The 20,378-nt window shown below is 41.1% G+C and overlaps 1 protein-coding gene across 1 annotated transcript; it reads left to right on the forward strand.

The window, feature by feature from the left end:
- Window positions 1-2,416: 2,416 nt before the first annotated feature.
- NPVF (neuropeptide VF precursor) lies at window positions 2,417-4,673 on the forward strand (the record flags this gene model as incomplete). The annotated part of the gene is made up of 2 exons (XM_080364199.1): window positions 2,417-2,557; window positions 4,254-4,673. The coding sequence occupies 2 exons, from the start codon at window positions 2,417-2,419 to the stop codon at window positions 4,671-4,673; spliced, it is 561 nt and encodes a 186-aa protein (XP_080220325.1).
- Window positions 4,674-20,378: the final 15,705 nt, after the last annotated feature.

The raw sequence follows: 20,378 nt of genomic DNA on the forward strand, positions 1-20,378 counted from the left end.
AACAAATCGTCAGAATCTTTCACACCCTCTCCACCTGGGGAAGTTCATCTGAAAGAAACTCTTCCCTTTTCACTTCCAGCTTTGTCAATGGGATTTTCCTCTCCCCTAGGAAGGGAGGCACTTCCCCACACATGCTGTGCCAGGCGTGTTCACCTCAGGTACCAGTACAAGCCACCTGGGTAGACACCCCACCCCCAGATCCCCCCACATATCTCTGCTTCCAGATGTTACCTCTGCATCTGGCTCCCAGGTCCGCATTCTCATCTGGTTTAGTTTCAACTCAACCTTCTTAGCTCAGTTAACACAGCAAACCAAGGCTCTGGTGTCCAAAGCTGTCATGGCCTTTATCTTGGGCATGGGATTACTCCTGATCCCTGAGCCCATCCCACAGAGAGATCATGGGAGAAATTCCAGCACCTCTGTGATCCAGGTACACCATTTATCTGGAATGAACATGTGGAATGATGGCGGCTGGGCAGGCATTGAAGCCCAGCTAAAAAGAGCAGTATTTCACAGGAATTACCAGGCCAGATCATACACACTGCCTATCTAGTCCACTGTTTGCCATTCTCTCACAGAAAAATGCCAGAGGGTTCACTAGAAAGTATGAGAGTGTGGTAGTAGGCATTGCACAGCATCTCTCCAAAGCCCTCATGTCATCCTCTCCTCAAGAAGGCTTCAAATTCCCTCTAAAATTGCTTATCCTTGTTGCCTTTGAGGAGACACTCCCAAAACACTGTCTTCCTACCCTAGAAGATTCCCAGTAATTAGAGGAGTTGGGGGAGACAGGAACCACGTATCTGTGGAGAATGGGCACAAGATGGTACAAGCATGGAGAACAGGGGCTTGCTGCTCTTCCTGATGTTGGATAAGAGTTAATGTGTGGGAGAGGCAAAGATGTAATTTCTCCCAGAGAGATCATTTATTGGATTTTATTTTTCTTCTTTTTTTCACTTCAAATGGCTATAGTAAACAATTTAGGTGATAGGTTTAGTGTTTCCTGTTATCTTGGTCAAGTTAGAGGAGCAATCATGTCAGAGCAGTTTCCAACATACAACTTGTGGCTCTTGTGAGACCATAAAGGGGTTTGAGTATCTTGTTAGCTCTAATGCAAAGCTGCTTAATGCCTCTAGGATCTCAGTTTCAGAGAATCTAAGGTAGAAATGACTCCATGCAGGCCATACAACTTTAAAAACAGCCAACTTCACTCTAAGATGAGGTTACTTGCAAATCCTTCAGCTCCAAAGCACAATGAAGACAGTAATGTATATTCAACAGATAAACAGTCCATACTATCCATACTGCCCACAGCATAAAATATGTTATCTTGGGACAACTTTGCCTGTGCTGTGATAGAACGGACCTTTTACAACCCCAGTGTTGAATTGCAAAGTAACTTGTCTAAAGTCTGTTTTTCCAGTATGAGTATTTACCATGTGCAAGCAGATTTCTTATGCAGCTCATTTTAAGTATCCACTTACAAGATTTAGGCAATCATTTCAAGAATTTAAGCATAACAAATGGAAGAACAACACAGAGCCTTTTTTTTTTTTTTTTATGATGGCCTGTTTCACTGGCCTGTTCAATTCAATGTGCACTTCAAGGGCACATTTTAGTGTGTGATCTGACCCGCCCTGGGACAGAACATGCATGGGCAGCCCAGTGCTTTCACTGTGCACAGCAAAGTGCAGATGCCTTTTTAAAAACTGCTATTGGAAATATGGCTTTAAGAATATGGATCTAACATGACCTTTGAAATTTCTAAAACCTTAACTGATAAGCATGGTTTTAAAAGCATGTTCCTAACTCAGTCTGAACATGAATTAACATGTTCAACTTCGAGCATAGACACTATGTACGTCAATAGATCACATTGATTCATAACATCTCTTATGACCTGATCAACAACTTCAGTAGACAGCACTTGATTTCAATGGGCCAATTGTCCCTAGTTGTACATAACTATGAACAAGCATTATATGATCCAAAATATGATCCATTTAAGCCGAAGAATACAAACATGGAGAAAGCATCTTTCGTAGTCATTCTGGGAACACTAATACAAAAGAAAGAAACAAGGTGTTTTTGTGTACTAGTGATGGAGCATTGTGGTTGTTCTGAGACCATACTGTTATGGCTCTCAAATGTAGCTAATTAGGACATATTTCACAGGAAGAAAATATTTGTGAAGTCAGCGTGTCCCTAATAAGAAGCTCTGTTGGTTAAAAAACTTCACGAAAGAGATTCCTAACGTTCTTCAAATATATTCAAATTACTTCCCTAATTATTATTAAAAACTGAAGCTTTTGAGACTGATGTCATAGGGAACGAAACCTTTTTGTTTTCTGATCATATAAAACGATGACAGTTTTCTGAACAGATTCTGAGCTCCCTAAGTAAGCTTAATTTGAGAAAAATGAGATTCATTTCAACCAAAGAGTTTATTCTATTTGCTTTAGCTACAGTGGTCTTTCTAACATCAAATAGTATGTGCCTAGATGAACTGATGAAGTCCACTCTGGAAAGCAGAGAAGACGATGATGATAAATATTATGAGGTAAGATCTGTATGTACTACTATGATTTTATTTGGGGGAACTGTGGGTCAGATCTTGAGCACTTTTAATTTTTTGGCAAAGGCTCTCCTAACTTCATTGCACAGTATTCAGCATTACAGCACTAGCAGTATGAAAAAGGCTTGCTGAAAGAATTTTCAGTAAATTCACTTGCTTGGACACACATACTGTGTAAATCAATTCATGTTTCAATTTTCTTGCAATACAGCTTTCCGATTCAGTTGAGAATTTTTCTGAGAAGTTCCTTACTTACGCAGTGGGGCCTCAATTAACATTCCTGTCAGGCATTTTATGCACATAATATAACAGATATATTATTAATCCAAAATTAATAAAGGCATGCTTGTAATACTCAAAAAATAATGACAAACAGAGAACATTATAAATCTAATATAGTTAATAGTCTAAAAATTTTACTCTGGAAATTGACTATAAAAATATCTTTGCAGGTTTGCACATTTATTATGTCTCAATAGATGCCAAATCAAATTTGCGCAGTTCATCTGTATAACTTTTCTTGTCTGCCCTGCAAATACTCCCTGGGAAACGAGAGCCAACCTTTCTTTTTGACTCATCATCACTGGTGTAATAAAGATATTTCAAACCAAAATACAATTTAATTATGCTAGTGAAACCCTCTGGTCTTCAGCTCCCTGTCTTTTATATAGATCAGAAGGAATGTGCAGGTGCAATCAGAGGGTTAGTTCATTCTATGTTTTAATAATGCAGTATGAACTAAAATAGTTCATTCCCCTTCTCTCTCCCAGTAGCCAGAGAAGCTCCTGGGGAAGCCACTAAATGGGGATAAGGAACTGAAATTAGGATTAGTAGCATTTGTGTCTTGAACTGAAATTAAAAAAAAAACATATTTGTACATATTTTTCAGGCAAAAGCTGCCCTTTACATCATGAGGCAGGCAATATACCAGGATCAGCTCTCCACTGCATGCCAGCATAGACACAGAAAGAAGGTTCTGTGCTGGTTACACAAAAATTAGAAGCCCAGAAGCTTGCGTGCTAGTGGAGGACTAAAGCAATTTAAAGCTCAAGGCAATCTCTATGCTGCAAGGCCAGAACAGGCCTGATGTAAACTTGGGCCAAACACTTTCCATTCATTTCCCTGGCTATTAGCCCAGCAGAATATTGGGTCAAAAGCATCCACCCAGCGCTTAGGGAGAAATGAGCTGCACGTTCATGTACCTTGGCCCATACTCCTGTTCATACAGACCAGATGACTAAGAGGCTAAGTCTGTATCAAGTCATTAAATACAGTTAGCATCTTCCCCTCCAGGCAGCTTCAGCTGGTGACATTAGCAAACACAGACCTGGCAATGACTCCTGTCCACACTTCACTGATGGCACAGGTACTGGCACTCATGTCCAGAAATACTTTCAATTGACACCATTTGAACAACTGCGGATACTGATATGGAGACATGCTCTTGTGGTCAGTGTACTGAAAAGGTAAGCAGGGCAATGTCAGCCTATGAGGTAATCCATATGAATAGCTCACACTACAATGGAGTTTAGCAAACACAGGTAAAAAGCATTAAATATCCAAATAAGAGTGTTACCCAGCAGCTTTTAAGGAGATATGAAAATGAATGCTTTGTGTGATTGGTAGCTGGAGTAATGCCCTACAAAATGTTCGCATCCTTTTTTTAATTATTTTTCTTTAGATTAAAGATAATATCTTGGAAGAAAAGCAGAGGAGTCTCAATTTTGAAGAAATGAAAGACTGGGGATCAAAAAATAACATTAAAATGAACCCTACTACAGTAAACAAGATGCCAAATTCAGTTGCTAATTTACCTCTTAGGTTTGGGAGAAATTATCTGGAAGAAAGAAGTATTAAACCAATTCCCAATTTGCCTCTGAGATTTGGGAGAGCTTTTGGAGAGAACATACCTAGGCATGCTCCAAAGGTATCACACAGGCTTGGAAGATCTCCACGTGTTAAGAGTTCTGGTCATTCACTTCTAAATTTGCCACAGAGATTTGGGAAGTCACTCTCCGTCTTTCTGCCTCAAGATGTTCAGGAATCTGAACCAGGTAATACCCCACAAGCGTTCAAGCCATATATTGAAAATGCATATTAAATCAGGTTAGTGATGATCCAATACAACCAGACTTCCTCAAGGGATATTCCCTGAGCATTTCAACATGAGTCCAGTTTGCCAAAAGAAAGATTTGCAGTTCATCAAACCAAAAAGTCTCATCATTAGAACTAGCACAGTATCTCTTTATGAAATATTTTCTAATGAGAAGATGCCAAGTAGCCAATGCCAAAAATGTTCATATGATAAGATTAGGTTTGACAACAATTTTTTAGATCAGGTTTCATTCTGAAAAGTTTAAAGCTTTGGAGAAAAACATTCAGAGTCATTAAAATATCCCATTTCAGGACTATAAAATGACCAAACACAACTACCTAAAAATTACTCTTTCATTTTCTAAATTTATGCAAATTAGAGTTAAAAGACAAAATTCCAACCTGAATAATAGCATTTTGAAAATGCTGGTTTTTTCATTCAAACTTTTTTTTTTTTTCCAGATTGTCTTACTGAGATGTTTGTGATTTGATTTTTCATTCCAAGTTAAGATGGAATATTTTTTTGACATCTCAGTAATTTTTTCAGGATGGGAAAAAGATTTCCTGCCCATTACTAAAAATAATCTAACCCAGCTCTTCCATAACAGTCCTTCTTATCATACCTGCTGCTTTGTCTGAACTGTCCATTTGTCTTGGAACCAAGTTTCAGTTGGCTACCCCTGACTTGCATCTGACACATGCATAAAGCAGAAGTTCAGGACAGGAAAGATAACTGCTATGTCAGAAGCCAAGATTCTTTCCTATTTAATTTGATTCCTTTCATTCCTTTCTTGCTGTCTCACATGATTATAACAGATTTTGTTTTACTGTCTGCTATTTTTAGGGAAATGAAGACTAACAGTTATGTTAATACTGGAATGAAATCATGAAGGTAGGAAGTGAAAGACTGGGAAAAGCTGCAATGTGTTTTCAAAACTAAAGGTCATGAAAAGGAAACATGAGAACTGAAATTCAAACCTGTCTTCATGTTATGAATGAAGTATTTATTCTGAACAAACCCTTGATGTATAAGACAATAATTGTAGTGATTGTTGTAGTAGTTTACTTCAATGGCAGTGTAGTATAAATACTATTTACATCTGTGCGACTTATGTCCTGTTGTAAAACCTAATTTCCGAACAATGACTGTATAATTGAAAGCATTTTAAGCAAAACTAAAAGTATAGTATGAATAAAGAAGCGTGGTACAAATAAAAAGAAGCTTATGATATGAATAACAGAAGCAGGATCAAAACCACCAGTACCCTTTGTGTCATATGCAAACTAAAGAAAATAAAATAAAATGTAGAGAAAGTACTTTTCCTGTTGTTTATGAGTCACATTAGATATAAATCTGAAAGGCAACTTGTCAAGAATTTGCCACAAATAAAACCTAGCTTCCTACACCCCCACTGAGGAATAACATCTAACCAAAGTCACATTGTAATGAAATTATCTTGGGTTTTATATCTGAGATAATGTCCTCCCTAATGTCCTACAAGATCTGCCCTGTGGGTGTCCTGGTTCCTTTGTTAATGTGAGTGACATTACAGCTACCAGATACACACATGGAAGGGACTACTCCATTATAAGCCCATATTTCCATTTCACGTTTCTTATTAAAATCATTCCCTTCTAAATGGAGTATTGTGTATCTCGGCTTCCTCCAAAACTGAGTTTTCAATATGCTTTGAAGAAGAGTGAACTCACACCTGTTAGAGAGAAGCTAAATCTGGTGGACTACGGGATTTAAGGGATTCTTTCTTATGTCCCTCAGATGCTGCATCACCTTGACAGCAGGTCTGGCCAATGGCAGGACTAGGCATCCCAAAAAAAACACACCACATATACATACACACACTATACAGCCACAGCTGACTACCAACAGACAAGAGAGCAGCACCTTTAGTCTCCACATACACACTAACAAGACTCACATAAACATACAAATGGGCTGATCCTCTTCTCACTCACAGGCTTATGAGGCTGAAAGCTTGCTAGTGGATCTCCCATCCAAACACGTGCAAACAGATCCCTCCAGTAGCTGTTCCAGACCAGCGGTCTCTCCAGCAGTTGGCACTCAGACCTTTGGTCCCTCCACCATCCTGATCTATGGTGTCTCTGGTAGCTGGCTCCCACACCTCTTCTCCTGCTTACCAGTTAGTCCAGCTTTAAATTCATATTAGAATCACACACACAGATGGGTCCCTTCATTAACAGCTGTGAGATGCTCAGTCTGTTCAATAGTTCAATAGGTGGTATCCAGACAATCAGTTTCCTCAGTTGCCAGCCCTCAGACCTGCAGGTCCCTTCAACTCTCAGTCTCCACCTCCAGTTGCTGGCACTCAGAACACTCACTCTACTCACCAGCTAGCCTGGCTTGAAATTTGCTAGCAGACCAGAGAACTGAGAATACACTCACATGGGAAAATATTCAGTTATTGAGTTTAACAAGAAGATAAGGCACACTGTGATGATCAGGCACAGGGCACAGCCTGACAAAAAATACTGACAGCAGCCTGACTGCATGCAACCCATCTCTTTTATCTCCCCTCTTCTCCATTTTCCCATGCTGGTTCTTCCCCCACCTATATGATCCCTCCCTTTGACTGTCCTTGACTTTCTCCTAAATATTCCAAAATAAGTTTAGGACTTTGCCACATCCCTTAAAACATTCCATAATAAGTTCTATGTGTTCCTACAAGCCCTCTCAAATAGCCCATTGTAAGTTTGCTCTTTCCCATGAGATCCATGATAACTAGTTACAGAGCTCTAGCTGAACCTCCTCAAGGCATTGAGTGGTTCCTTTAAGGTCCCATCAATCAGTGATCTAAGAGTTCTGCTCTTTGTTACTGTCTTGTTATCTCCTTTTCCTTGGGGTTTGGGTATCTGAGAGTTTAATTTATTATTTCTCCTGTCTCTTGCCTTAGTCTTTTATGCTGAATAACCAGTAACCAGATATCCTTACATTCCACATACCTTTAGACGAACCTGGAAAAAATGCTGATCAAATTGATCCATTTTATCAGACAAATTCATAGCTGGGATAGAGCCCGAGCTGCCATTTCTCTACAAAGTCAATGCAGCTGCTTGAAACACAACACTATTCAACCTGTGGCTGGTGAATTTAATTCAATCTGAAGCAGTGACACCACAGTCCTGAGAATATCTAGTCTCTCTACTCACTCAGACTTGAAATATCAAAGAGATAGGGACATCTAAACAGATTATAAACAAAGAGATTGTACCTTTTGGAAGTGAGAGTCCCAAACTGTTCTTCGGGCTTCTCTTCGAGTCTCACTTTACCTAACAAGTGCTGGTGAAACACCAGTTTTCCAGCATAACTCTTGGGTACTGCAGCCAAGTCCATGCTGAAGGACACTGGTCAACATGTCTGTGTGGGGCCCAGTCCAGGACCCAGCCTATGAAGCAGATGTCTTGCCATTACCTGCCACAAGAACAGGATGTTATTCTTTCTGCAGTCAGGGAAATTGTGGGATGTTTTAGTGATTTACAGTCAAATGACAAGCTGAAGAAAATGCCCTGAACACTGAGGTGTGTCCTGGTCCTGCAAACCTCACTGCACATCATGTGAACCAAGAGCAAAAAAGATTTGTGAGAATCCCTGAGCAGCAATACGAGCTGCTGTTTTTTAAGGCACATATCACCTAGCAACCAGGAAAGGGTACACATCAATTGGCATTAATGATGGCTGCTACGGGAGGAAAGCAGAAGCTCAAACACTGGCCCAGCAGCAACTACAATCAGGTTGCCCTCTTACTGTGAGCTCCACAGCACAGATACAGGAGATGGCTGTTGATTTATTTTCCCTCAGCAGAGGAAGAGCTAGGTGAAAAGTACATAAAGGAGGAATTATGCTATGCTGTGCAAAATTTCTATTTGGTTTGAGAGCATGTGAGCCAAGAAAACAATCACTGGATAGTGCAACTGGAAGAGAAGGGGCACAACAGGCAACATACATTGCCAAAGCTATTACTCACCAGATTATTTATTATCCATATACAGATATTATTCATGAATTGGGAAAAAGCAAAGAAAGGACTCAAGTAAATCAAGTGACAGGCCATTGAGGCTTACCAGCATGAATTCTGGTAGGGTTCAGGAGCTCTCAGCCTTCCCTGCCATATACATAATATTTATGTCTGTTATTAAAGCTTCCATGCAAAAACAGTACCAGGCTTATTTTAGATTCTGACTTCAGCTTATGGAGATGACAGCTGACAATCTACTGATTAATTTATTAATCTGAGGGCTCATCATGTTGATTTCAAAGTATCATTTGGACAGATTTAGTAGAATGTAAAGAGACACCACTGTTTTACTCTCAGAAGGAGCCAAAGATCTGGACATCTGGCATTTGAAATTTTTCAGTTTTAGATTCACTTCAACTGCTTTTGTGACAGCCTTTTGCATTTTCCTCAGAAGATGACAACTGGGCTAGCCTTGGGCATCACAAACCAGTAAAAATTTACAAACACTAAAAAAGACATTTTAAATGTTGCCCCGTCTTGAAGAGTAACCAGCAGAAATTGGAAATGTTTTCATTAGTGACACCCACTAAAGTACATCTAGCAAAGATTCACGGACACCCACAGATATCCAGTTTGCACTTGTGCTGCTCTCTTGATGACAGAAGGCATAGAAGAGCCTCACCTAGTGCCATTCAGATCTTTTGTAGCACAGAATGTGGATGAGAAAAATTGGTGCTATCAGAAAGGGGAAAGGAGGCTTAAGGTATTCTTATGTGTGTTTTATCTCAAAGAAAAATGGACAATGCAAAATACATTTTCTATTCTTTTAATGCCTATGCACATGGATCTTATTAAGTGAGTAGCCAGAAGTTCAGTCCTATGGCCTTACCTGGAACCATATCCTATTAAAATTTTGGTGAAAACCAGCAAAAAATGTGCTTCTCTTACAGATGTTATCTCAATTATCCACTTAGAGCCCTAGAGTAAACTGGTGGAAGAAATATTATAGATAGGCTTTCAGAAAACTTGGGCATATTTATAGGTTACCATTGTACTCATATTATAGGAAAAGTACAGGGTTTCAATATTTTTCTAAAAACAGAAGGTATTAAATGTTATTCAATTTGATCCCATCCCTTCATGATCATCCTCCAACCTGCTGATAGTGCATAAAGTCAAATGAAAACCAGAAGGTTGTTTCTACTGTTTGCAAGTCTTAAAAAAGGAGTCAGATGATTAAAACAGACATAGGTCAGCAAAATCTTGCACAGGAAAATTCACTTTGCTACATCCCAGATTTTCAGAGGCACCCAAGTACTACTCTGTCTCACATAGTAGCACATCAGCAGATAATTATTTCTTTTTAGGCCCTGCTTTCAACATCAGGTTGGACCAGATGATCTCCAATGATGATCCAATGCAGACTTTTTTGTGATTCTATGACTCTTCAAGCTTGGGAGATGCAAAGCTAAGACAAAACTGTTATTTCACAAAGGAATCTTTATTTCTATTTCCTTATATACCTTTACAACTTTGACCTCAAGTCCTTCATCAAGTGTAGGCCACTTGCCACAGCAGAAAGTTTCCCAGTCAATAACAGTAACGGTGCAGGTAGGTGGGAGCCTTTAACTGTTGCCACTTTCTGGAACTTGCTGACCACTTAGCTCTTTCCCCTTATTTTGTCGTATTTAGGACACCTGTTCTGGTTTTGAAGCTTTTGCACTTACTATATTTATCTCATCTCTGACACTCACAACAATTCTACCAAGAGTTCTACCACACTTACTAGTTACCATGTTCATTGTCCTTAGTATGACATCCAGCTACTTTGTCTCTTGCACCACATTGAAAATAACGAAATAGTTAAATATTAGAAACAGGAGCTAAACGTCACATGCTGCATACTGTAGCACAGATGCACACACAAGCACAATGCAATATCTGTTTTGTTGGGCACACTAAGTCATCATGTCTGAGTTTTCAAATACCACATTTATGCATATACTGCTAACAAGTGATAGACAAGCAGTGGTTCAAGAACAGAGGCAACTATTAGGCATATCCTAACTCAAAATTCTGCTTGAATTATGACTCTTAGTTTCTAAAGCCACCCTGCCTCTCATCAAAGAGACCATATTGAATCACTTTGCATCACTGAGATTCAAAGTATACGATAGGTCACATTCTATCTCTGAGGAGCTTTATACTAAATTTTTCAGTGGAAAACAAACAGATTTACAACTTGTGAAGATGCTGAACAGAGCCAGTAGGGGCTGATGAGCTCCATGTGCTGCTCATTCCCAGCAGGGCTTAGCTGGTCCATTTGCATGAATTAGTGAAGGGGAACAGAGAGGAACTTCTTAAAATCAGCTGCTTCTCTTAGCTGCTCAACACTGTGGGTACATAAAACACATCTGCATCTTGGGGCAATAGAAGTGTTTAGAATTAACTATATTATATGACTATTATGGAGAATTTTATTTGTAAAAGAATGGAGACAAACTTTCTTTGAACCCTGCTATTGAAGAGAGAGGGTCAAGGAAAAAACAAAAGCACATGTTGGGTACTGAGCTTGTCTTTGAGTGTGATTACCTTTTTGACTAAGTACCTAATTGCCCTTAGAGACGATCATCAATTCTGAGAGCTGCAAGTTTGCCTCTCCCTCAAGAGGCATTTCAACTGAAATGGTACACCCTACTTCAGCAGCTGATTTCTTTTGGCAGCTGTAAAAGAAAAGTCAGAAGTTTAATTTAGATGTCTGTGAAGAAATTAAATACCAGTGAAGTTGCAGCAGGTTACCTTTAGTACAGTTATACTGGCATCACATATGGCTTATGAAGTCTTGAAACAAGGAAGTGTGAATACAGGTGATTCTGAATTGCTCTTGGACTCCAAGTGTCAGTCTTGTGTGGAAAGAGCAGGGGAAGGAAAAGAGCAGATGGTTGTCAGAAGGTGCTTCCCATTCTGGCTCAGCGCAGCATACCACTGTCTGCTTCCCCAAGTTCCATATTTCAAGACATTTCATAACACATGTATTCTTGCACATATTTATACTGCATATGAATTTATGAATCCCCAAGGTGTCCTGGAGGATTGCAGAGCCCACACCCATCTTGAATTTACAACTAGTTATAAATTATTTGTGTGTCTTATTTCCCTCTCATGCTAAGTGCAGATGGTGCACAGTTTGGCACTGGCACAACAGGAGCACAGGCTGCGCCTGTATAGTGGTCAGTGGTGATTTTCCCAGTTACCCCAGAAAACCACAGAGTTAAGCATATGCTAGCTTGGGCTAACTGTGAAAAGGGCCACACAGGAGAAAGTTTGCAGATAATGTAATGGCTTTTTTTCCCTGTTTTCCAACATATAACAGTAAATATTCTCATCTCATTAATATTATCTTGACAGTGAATAATCTTCTCTTGTTTTGTATAATACTGTTCTCTTAAATCACTATTGCATTATATGCTTTCACATGTCTGCTACCAAATTTGTTGTTCAGATCCTCACCAGTGAACAAGCGCTAGTGACGCCACTGTGCATGCAAGTATACCTATTCTGTCTGTTGTCAGAAACCGTGACAAGCAGCAGCTCACTTTGGCCTTAACTGAAACTATGTGACCTCTATTAATATAAGTCTGTACCTGAAAGCCAGTTAATATTCAGAAAACCAGAAAGATGGTTAATATTCAAGGATCACCTCCTCCAAGTTCAGGAGTGAGGCATCCCAACAAAAATGAAGTCAAGCAGCCTGGGAGGAACACACGAGAAATTATCCGAGCAGCCAGGGATCAGGTTAGGAAAGCTAAAGCCCTGACAGAATGAAATCTTGCTAGGGATGTCAGGGGCAACAAGAAAAACTTCATCAAAGGTACATCAATGATAAAAGGAAGACTAGAGAAAACGTGGGTCCTCTCTGGAAGGAAATGGAAGACCTGGTTACACAGGATATGGAGAAGGCTGAGGTACTCAGTGATTTTGTTGCCTCAGTCTTCACCAGCAAGTGCTGTAGCCACACCACCCAAGTCACCAGAGGCAAAGGCAGCATCTGGGGAGAACAAAGGTGACTGGTGACAGCCAGTATGGTTTCACTAAGGGCCAATCATGCCTGACAAATTAGGTGGCCTTCTATGATGGGGCTACAGTGTTGGTGGATATGGGAAGAGTAACTGACATCATGTACCCAGTGGACTTGTGCAAAGCATTTGACACTGTCCTGCATGACATCCTTGTCTCTAAGTTGGAGAGACATGGATTTGACAGATGGAGCACTCGGTGTATAATAGGCTGGATGGTCGCACTCAAAGAGTTGCGGTCAACAGCTTGATGTCCAAGTGGAGACCAGTGACAAGTGACGTTCCTCAGGGGTCAGTATTGGGACCAGTACCATTTAATCTTTGTCAGCAACGTGGACAGTGGGACTGAGCACAGCCTCAGCAACTTTGCCAATGACACCAAGCTGTGGGGTGCAGTCAACATGCTGGGGGGAAGTGATGCCACCCAGAGGGACCTTGACAAACTTGAAAGGTGGGCCCATGTGAACCTCATGACGTTCAACAAAGCCAAGTGCAAGGTCTTGCACATGGCTCAGGGCAATCCCAAGCACAAAAACAGGCTGGGAGGAGAATGGATTGAGAGCAGCCCTGAGTGGAAGTACTTGGGGGTGTTGATTGATGAGAAGCTCAACATGACCCAGTAATGTGCACTTGCAGCCCAGAAAGCCAACTATATCCTGGGCTACATCAAATGAAGCATGACCAGCAGGTCGAGGGAGGTGATTCTCCCCTTCTGCTCGGCTCTTGTGAGACCTGGAGTACTGTGTCCAGCTCTGGGGCCCTCAAAATAAGAAGGACACAGACCTGTTGGAGCGAGTCCAGAGGAGGCCCATGAACATGATCCAAGGGATGGTGCATCTCTCCTATGAAGACAGGCTGAGAGACTTGGAGTTGTTCAGCCTGGAGAAGACTCCAGAGAGACCTTTTAGCAGCCTTCCAGTACCAAAAGGAGTTCTTCAAGAAAGCTGGAGACAGACTTTTTACAAGGGTATGTAGTGATAAGACAAGCGGCAGTGGCTTCAAACTGAGAGAGGGTGGGATTCAGATCAGATATAAGGAAGAAATTCTTCACCATGGAGGTGATGAGGCACTGGAACAGGCTGCCCAGAGAAGCTGTGGACGCTCCAGTCCCTGGAAGCGTTCAAGGCCAGGGTAGACAGGGCTTTGAGCAACCTGGTCTAAGGCAAGATGTCCCTGCCCATGGCAGGGGGGTTGGAACTAGATGGTCTTTAAGGACCCTTCCAACCCAAACCATTCTATGATTTTATTATTCAATACCATTATTCATAAAAGGGATATATGTTAACCCTTAAACTGTATAGGATCTTCGTAAAGTATAGATTGGCATTATTGCGTAATCCTGCCCTCAATCTGGGATAAATCTAAAATAACTTCACTGGAATAAATTTATTTATTTATTGATTGACATGACATTGAAACTGAGTGCAATTTAACTTATAAGTAAGTTAAAGAATAGCTCAAGGCGTGAAGAAACTGCCACGCGTGCAATTATGCAACATTTTTCATGTGAATGGGCCAGAAGTGAGGCACAGGCCCTTAAACTAAAATTGCCTTAGTGGGTAGAAAATAAATTAACTTTACATCTTTCTTCTAACATGAAAGTCACATCTTAATATTTTGGGTTATGAGGTAAAAATATGAAAATTGTATGTAATTAATTTTACAATCTAAATAGTCAGCTGCTGTACTCAAATTAAATATATACATAAATGCATTGTATACAGAAAACTGGCTCAGAGATACAAAATTGTATGTCTGTTCTGTAAATTAAAAGCAAGACATTTGGGATTATCAAAACGCAATGCAAGCCCGAAATTCCTGTCATTGCAAAACTGAAAAACTGTGCTGTGGCCACAAGAGGGCAGAAAGAACATTTCTTGTGTGGCTTGATTTTTGGGGAGAATCATGTATTCCCTTACAGAATCTGGCCTGGAAATTGCCATAAGAGGCTGCTGGAGAAGACAGGAAAACCATTAGTTTTACAAAAGTTATCTCGTGAACTTTCAATGTTTACGAAGTCTGGTCATACTCAACTCTACATTTTAAAATAAATATTTCTAGAAAAAAAAAATTTAAAACAAAAATCACAACGGTATTTGACTTAAAGCCTGATAAGAGTATTTATTGAAGTGTGTATTTAAGCTGCCTCTAAATGTTATCTAACTTTTGCTTTTTAGCACCGGCTTAAGGATAAGAATATGTATCATTTCTTACTACAATAAACAGCTTGTTTTGGCTCTTTTGAATCCAAACGCATGTGTCATTCTCACAGTATCATGGCTATCAAAATCAGTGGGAAGTCCAGAGAATGACATCTCAGTCCTCTTCACTGAAATGCTCACATCCCTCTATTTGCTCTACTACCGTTAGAGGAAAAATATTAATTAGATAAATTATTTTTCTTCCTGTTTAGCTGAGCTGGCCTCATCTTTTCTCAGCCCATTGCCAAGTAGGTAACAGAAACACTGTCTTAATCACTTAGAAATGATCTTTTTTCTGTTTCCACTGGCTACGTCCCATTAGACCACCTGAAGCATATTTAGTTTCAGCATAGAAGGGATACTGGTTTAATAACCACCTCTGCAAATCTTCATCTTTTCTGCATTAGTCAACAGGAAGGTTAAAAAAGCTCTGACCTGAGATCGCACATCTACCAGAGCCAAACACAAATGATGGTTTTATCTCTCTGTCAGAGCCATCAAATGACTCTTCCCTGGGAGCTGAATATTTTGTTTAAGGCAACAGATTATGCTTCCAATCAAAGAGGTGCCTTGTTGCAAGGTTCCTTCCTCTCTTTGCCCCAGCAAGAGGGATAGTTTTCTTTATCCAGCTTTCCATAGAGCTTCCACAGCATGGGGACACCTTCGACAGCCCTTGATTGTGGGATTGTAGGACCAAACAGTCAACAAGGCACTGTGGTAAGAGAGGAAGACTATGGGTAAGCTCTTAACAAAAGACATAGAAAGGTAGAAACAGAAGGACTACATGGTGAACTCACTGCAGAACATCTTTAATATGATGGCATGAGTGCTGAGGGAGCTCCCTAATAACATCTGGAGGCCACACTAAACCCTGAACAACCATGGCAACCAGGAGAGATGTCTGAGGACTGGAAGAAAGAAAATGCCAATAGTACTTTCAAAAACAGCAGGAAGGAGGCTACAGGCTGGTCAGCCTCACCTCTGTCTCTGGGAAGGTGATAGAACAACTCATCCTGGAAACTGCTTCCAGGGACATAAAGGACAAGAAGGTGATTTGGAGTAGTCAGTATGGATTCACCAAGAGGAAGTCATGCTTGACCAACCTGATAACATTCTATGGTGAAATGACTGACTTAGTAGACAAGCGGAGAGCAATGGATGTTGTCTACCTTGACTTAAGTAAGGCTTTTGACACTGTTCCCCAAAAAATCCTCATAGAGAAACTGATGAATTATGGTCTGGATGACCATAAGAAGAAAAAGCTCAGAGGGGATCTCATCAATGTGTATAAGTATCTCAAGGGAGGGTGCAAAGATGTCAGTGGTGCCCAGTGACAGGACCATAGGCAATGGGCGGCAACTGAAATACAGGAGGGTCCACCTGAACACAAGGAAACACTTTTGACTGTGAGGGTGACCTAAACACTGGCATAGGTTGTCCTGAGAGGCTGTGAAGACTCCCTCCTTGGAAACATAGTCCTAGGCAGCCTGCTTTAGGTGGCTCTACCTGAGCAGGGGTTGGACCAGATGACCTCCAAAGGTCTCTTCCAACCTCAACCATTCTGTGATTCCATGATTTTGTGATATCCATCTTTCCCTGACCCTTTTGTCACATGAGCACAGAACAGCCACTGTAGCCTGGTAAGCAAGCTATGCAGAGAGGTATCAGGGACCTCAGTCTTTCCAATTAGTTGTTTCCCAAAGAAATTCAATAACCTGGAAATACAGGTGGCAGAGATACATCCAGCTTAGGTACTGATAGATTTACATGTGGGGTGATGTCTTCTATGTGCAGATTTAGAGGTTAGAAGTGATGTCCTAAGCCTCCCTGCAGTCAGCACACCCTCTATAATAACAACAAGGGCAGGACATTCCCATAGTATCTTACAACACCAACTAAATCTTCCATAGTATTTTTCTGGAAGGAAATAACAGAGTTTTTCAACAGCTGAGTAATTAATGAAATGAAGGAAAAGATTCTGCTGAGCCTTTCCATACATTCAGCTCTATACTAAGATGAAGCATGAAAAAGAAACAATGAGCTATTTTTTTTTCATAATACATTAAACCTGTGAATTCTAGGAATTACTGATACAGCTATATCACACGTACATGGCACAAACATTAAAGCGTAGTTCACTTTTATGTGGCGGCCAAGCCATCCATGTTAAAAACAAACTAGTGGTCCAAAATCATAATAAACCAATTACCGGCTCCACTGGATAATAATAACACGACAGTGCACTTAATAGGTATTCAGAAAAGCTATTTATGTATTATCACTTGCCAAAAGAATTGCTTCCAGCTTTTTTTCACACTGCTTTTCCAAGAAAAGCAGGACCTCCAGCTAATTTTGCCCTGTCTGGTGAAAGAAACAACAGAACAAAAACACTCTTTTCAAACACATCCATTTATTTTGACGACAATTCAACTCAAACAAAAAACACACGGAAAGAAAGGAGAAGGTCAGAAGAAGAAAGTAAAACAGATCAAAATCTATCACCATGTCTGTCAAACACAGGAAAGCAGAAACACCCAACAAGCCAACTAACCAGAATCCAAACTCCAACAGTGGCCAGATCCAACTGTTTCAAAGGATGGTGTGAAAATCCCACACAAGACCTAAGCAAAGAATATTGATAACTCTGAGAATGGGAATAAGAAGTGGCAATTCACAGAAGTCCTGCTGCCATGCTGCCTGCCTTATTTGATATGTTCTAGGCTCAGCCAATTTGTCAAGAATTGAACTGAGACCCACACGCGTTCACCCAATCCTTCCCAATCAAATTTTCTGTAATAAACTGGTTTTTGGCTTGGCTTGTGTCTATATTTACTGCTTTATTCAGGAGAGGTAAAAGAGCCCATCACCTACCTGTGCCTTGGATCCCAGCTCCCAAATATCTTCTAACATCCTTTCCCCTCCTACACTAGGTAACCACCCGCTGACAGCACCAGCTGCCTCATTCTGTGTATCACCCCAAGAGAACCCCAACACTCTCACTGTGATGTCAAATACTATCAGAATACAGGCCAAAGCATGGTCACAGCACACTGCATGGCACAAGAAGGTAGGCTCAGTTCATAGTTTTCCTCTACACAGTTTCCTACTAACCTTCTTTTCTGAAGACAGACAATAAAGCTTAGCAAAAAGAACTTTGTGGGTGATTTCCCCTGGATCAATAAGGACTTGGGACTTTGGTCCTGCCAGCACGTGGCTCAAGCTGACTTCATCATCTTTCTCCTACTGTTATCCTCCCCTGTCTACAGCCCTCTAGCCTGAGTGGCCTCACTGAGCTACAACCCCCTTGACGACTTCTGCCAAGGAACTGGACCCAGGGAAAAGAACTGGGCAGACAGTGGATGTCCTTCTGCATGTCTTGGATCAAAGAGTGTTGTTCCTTGGGGTGCCTTGGCCCTTGGTTTGGATCCTGCTGCTAAAGGTAGGTGCCGAGGGCTGGGAACTTGAGGTTCTCAAGCCAGCCACCTGGAAATGTTGCGTAATCACCTACGCTTCTGGAGCTTAAGGCAGGTTTTAGGATTTGTACAGTGGCTTTGGACTAGTGCAGCTGCAGGGACATGGGAAGCGTATGTTTAGAACCCTACTGATGAGGGGGTATGAACTGCTACCTATTGGTGAGGCTGGTGTTGGGGATTGAGTGCACCCTCAGTAAGTTTGCAGATGACATCAAGTTGGGTGGGACTGTTGATCTGCTTGAGGGCAGGAAGGCTGTACAGAGGGATCTGGAGAGGTGGCGAGTTGTCTAGAGTGGGTTCTAGCTCACCTGATGGTTCTAGATGGGGTTCTAGCTCACTTGATGGTTCTAGAGCAGGTTACAGGTCATGTTTCTGGAGTGGAGTTGGGTTCAGGGATGAGGAGGTCCTAGCATCTAGTTCAGGAGGTACTCTTATAATCTCACAAGGATTTGTGGTACTTGCTGATGATAGCAGTCTTGCTGGGGTTTTTCGTTTCCTGTTTTTGTTGGGGTTTTTTTATTCTTGCATGCTTCTTTTTCTTGTTTGCGGTTTCTTTGACCTGAAGGCCCATAGGACCGGGATCCTATCATCTCATAAAGTGCAGCTCTCACAAGTCTCCAGCACGCTGACTTGTGCTGTCTCTGTGGCCATTCTTTTCCCTGGAGACAAAATTGGAAACTGGACACATGGCAAGCTCCTACTTGACACTGTCCTTCACAGCAACAGGTTGTCATGCTCCTGCTCCAAGGATTCTTGTCAGCCTGTCCAATAGTCTTGTCCAACACTTGTCGAATTGGCTTTGGTACCCACTCTTGCACCCAGAAGCACTTCAACCAGAGCAGGTGTGTCCATGCAGCTCAGAAAGGGCTCCACAATTCTAAAGTACACTCAAGCACTTGCACCTGCAGTTGCTAACAGTGTGCTAACCTGAAAGCTGAAGAGGAAACAGCTGAACCTAACTAGCAAGACTGAAATCTGCTGCATCACTATGCCCTCAGACACATGGTGTAAATTCTGGGGTTGTCCTATGCACAAACAGGAGTTGGACTTGATGATCCTTATGAGTCCCTTGCAACTGAGAACATTTGATGATTCGATGACTTTATGGTATGATGGGTCAGACTGCAGATGCATGTAAGTCTTTACATATGTTGTGGAACTGGAGCTGAATGCAATCAGATCAAGGTCTGGTGCTATGGATGACGGCTGAAATGCCAGGAAACTGATGCAGTGAAATTGGTGGTATAGATCCCTGCCTCAGTGGGCAGCTGCTGTCATGCAGCTGTAAGGAGAAGATGTGAATGGTGGCACCTCCCTATGTGTACAACAGGAAGGGACAAAAAAGGTACTAGTCATAGGCCACAGCTGCAATTCTGGGAGCCAGAAATACATTTCCCAGAAAGGCTGATGAAGCTGGATAGAGGAAATTCCACTAGAATCTGAATTGTGTGTACTCAGAACACCATTACAGTTCAGAACCACAACAGACCTGACGGAAGGGAAGTCTGGCTTCTGTTTCTTGTCCATTTGCAGATTGCAAATCAATAATTCTGAACATTTTTCTCTTTGCAAGCCAGTAGTACTTGATTCTGAATCATCAGTATGATTCCCATAGTGCTCATGTAGATACCATAGCAGACCACCCAACACTCTAAAAACTGCCAGCATGACAGAATTAATTTGAATTTTTTCACTTGACCATGCTACATCAGCTTCTTTTCCTACAATACACATCGCTCAAACCCTCAGACATCCTAGAAGAATAACAACATATTTCAAATATCTTTAAATTAGTTCCTTATTTTAATAAGGCAAAGCAAAATGTTTTGCATTTCACTGACATGTGCCTGAGAAGAAGAGGGTTAGATCAAAATACTCTTTTTGTCAAACCTTTGCCAAAGTGAGGATAGCAAATGTGTATGATGAATGCATATTGTTCCTTTCTCCTTGAGACTCTCCTCAGACTCCTC

Source organism: Nesoenas mayeri (assembly GCF_963082525.1).
Source record: "Nesoenas mayeri genome assembly, chromosome: 2".
Taxonomy (NCBI): domain Eukaryota; kingdom Metazoa; phylum Chordata; class Aves; order Columbiformes; family Columbidae; genus Nesoenas; species Nesoenas mayeri.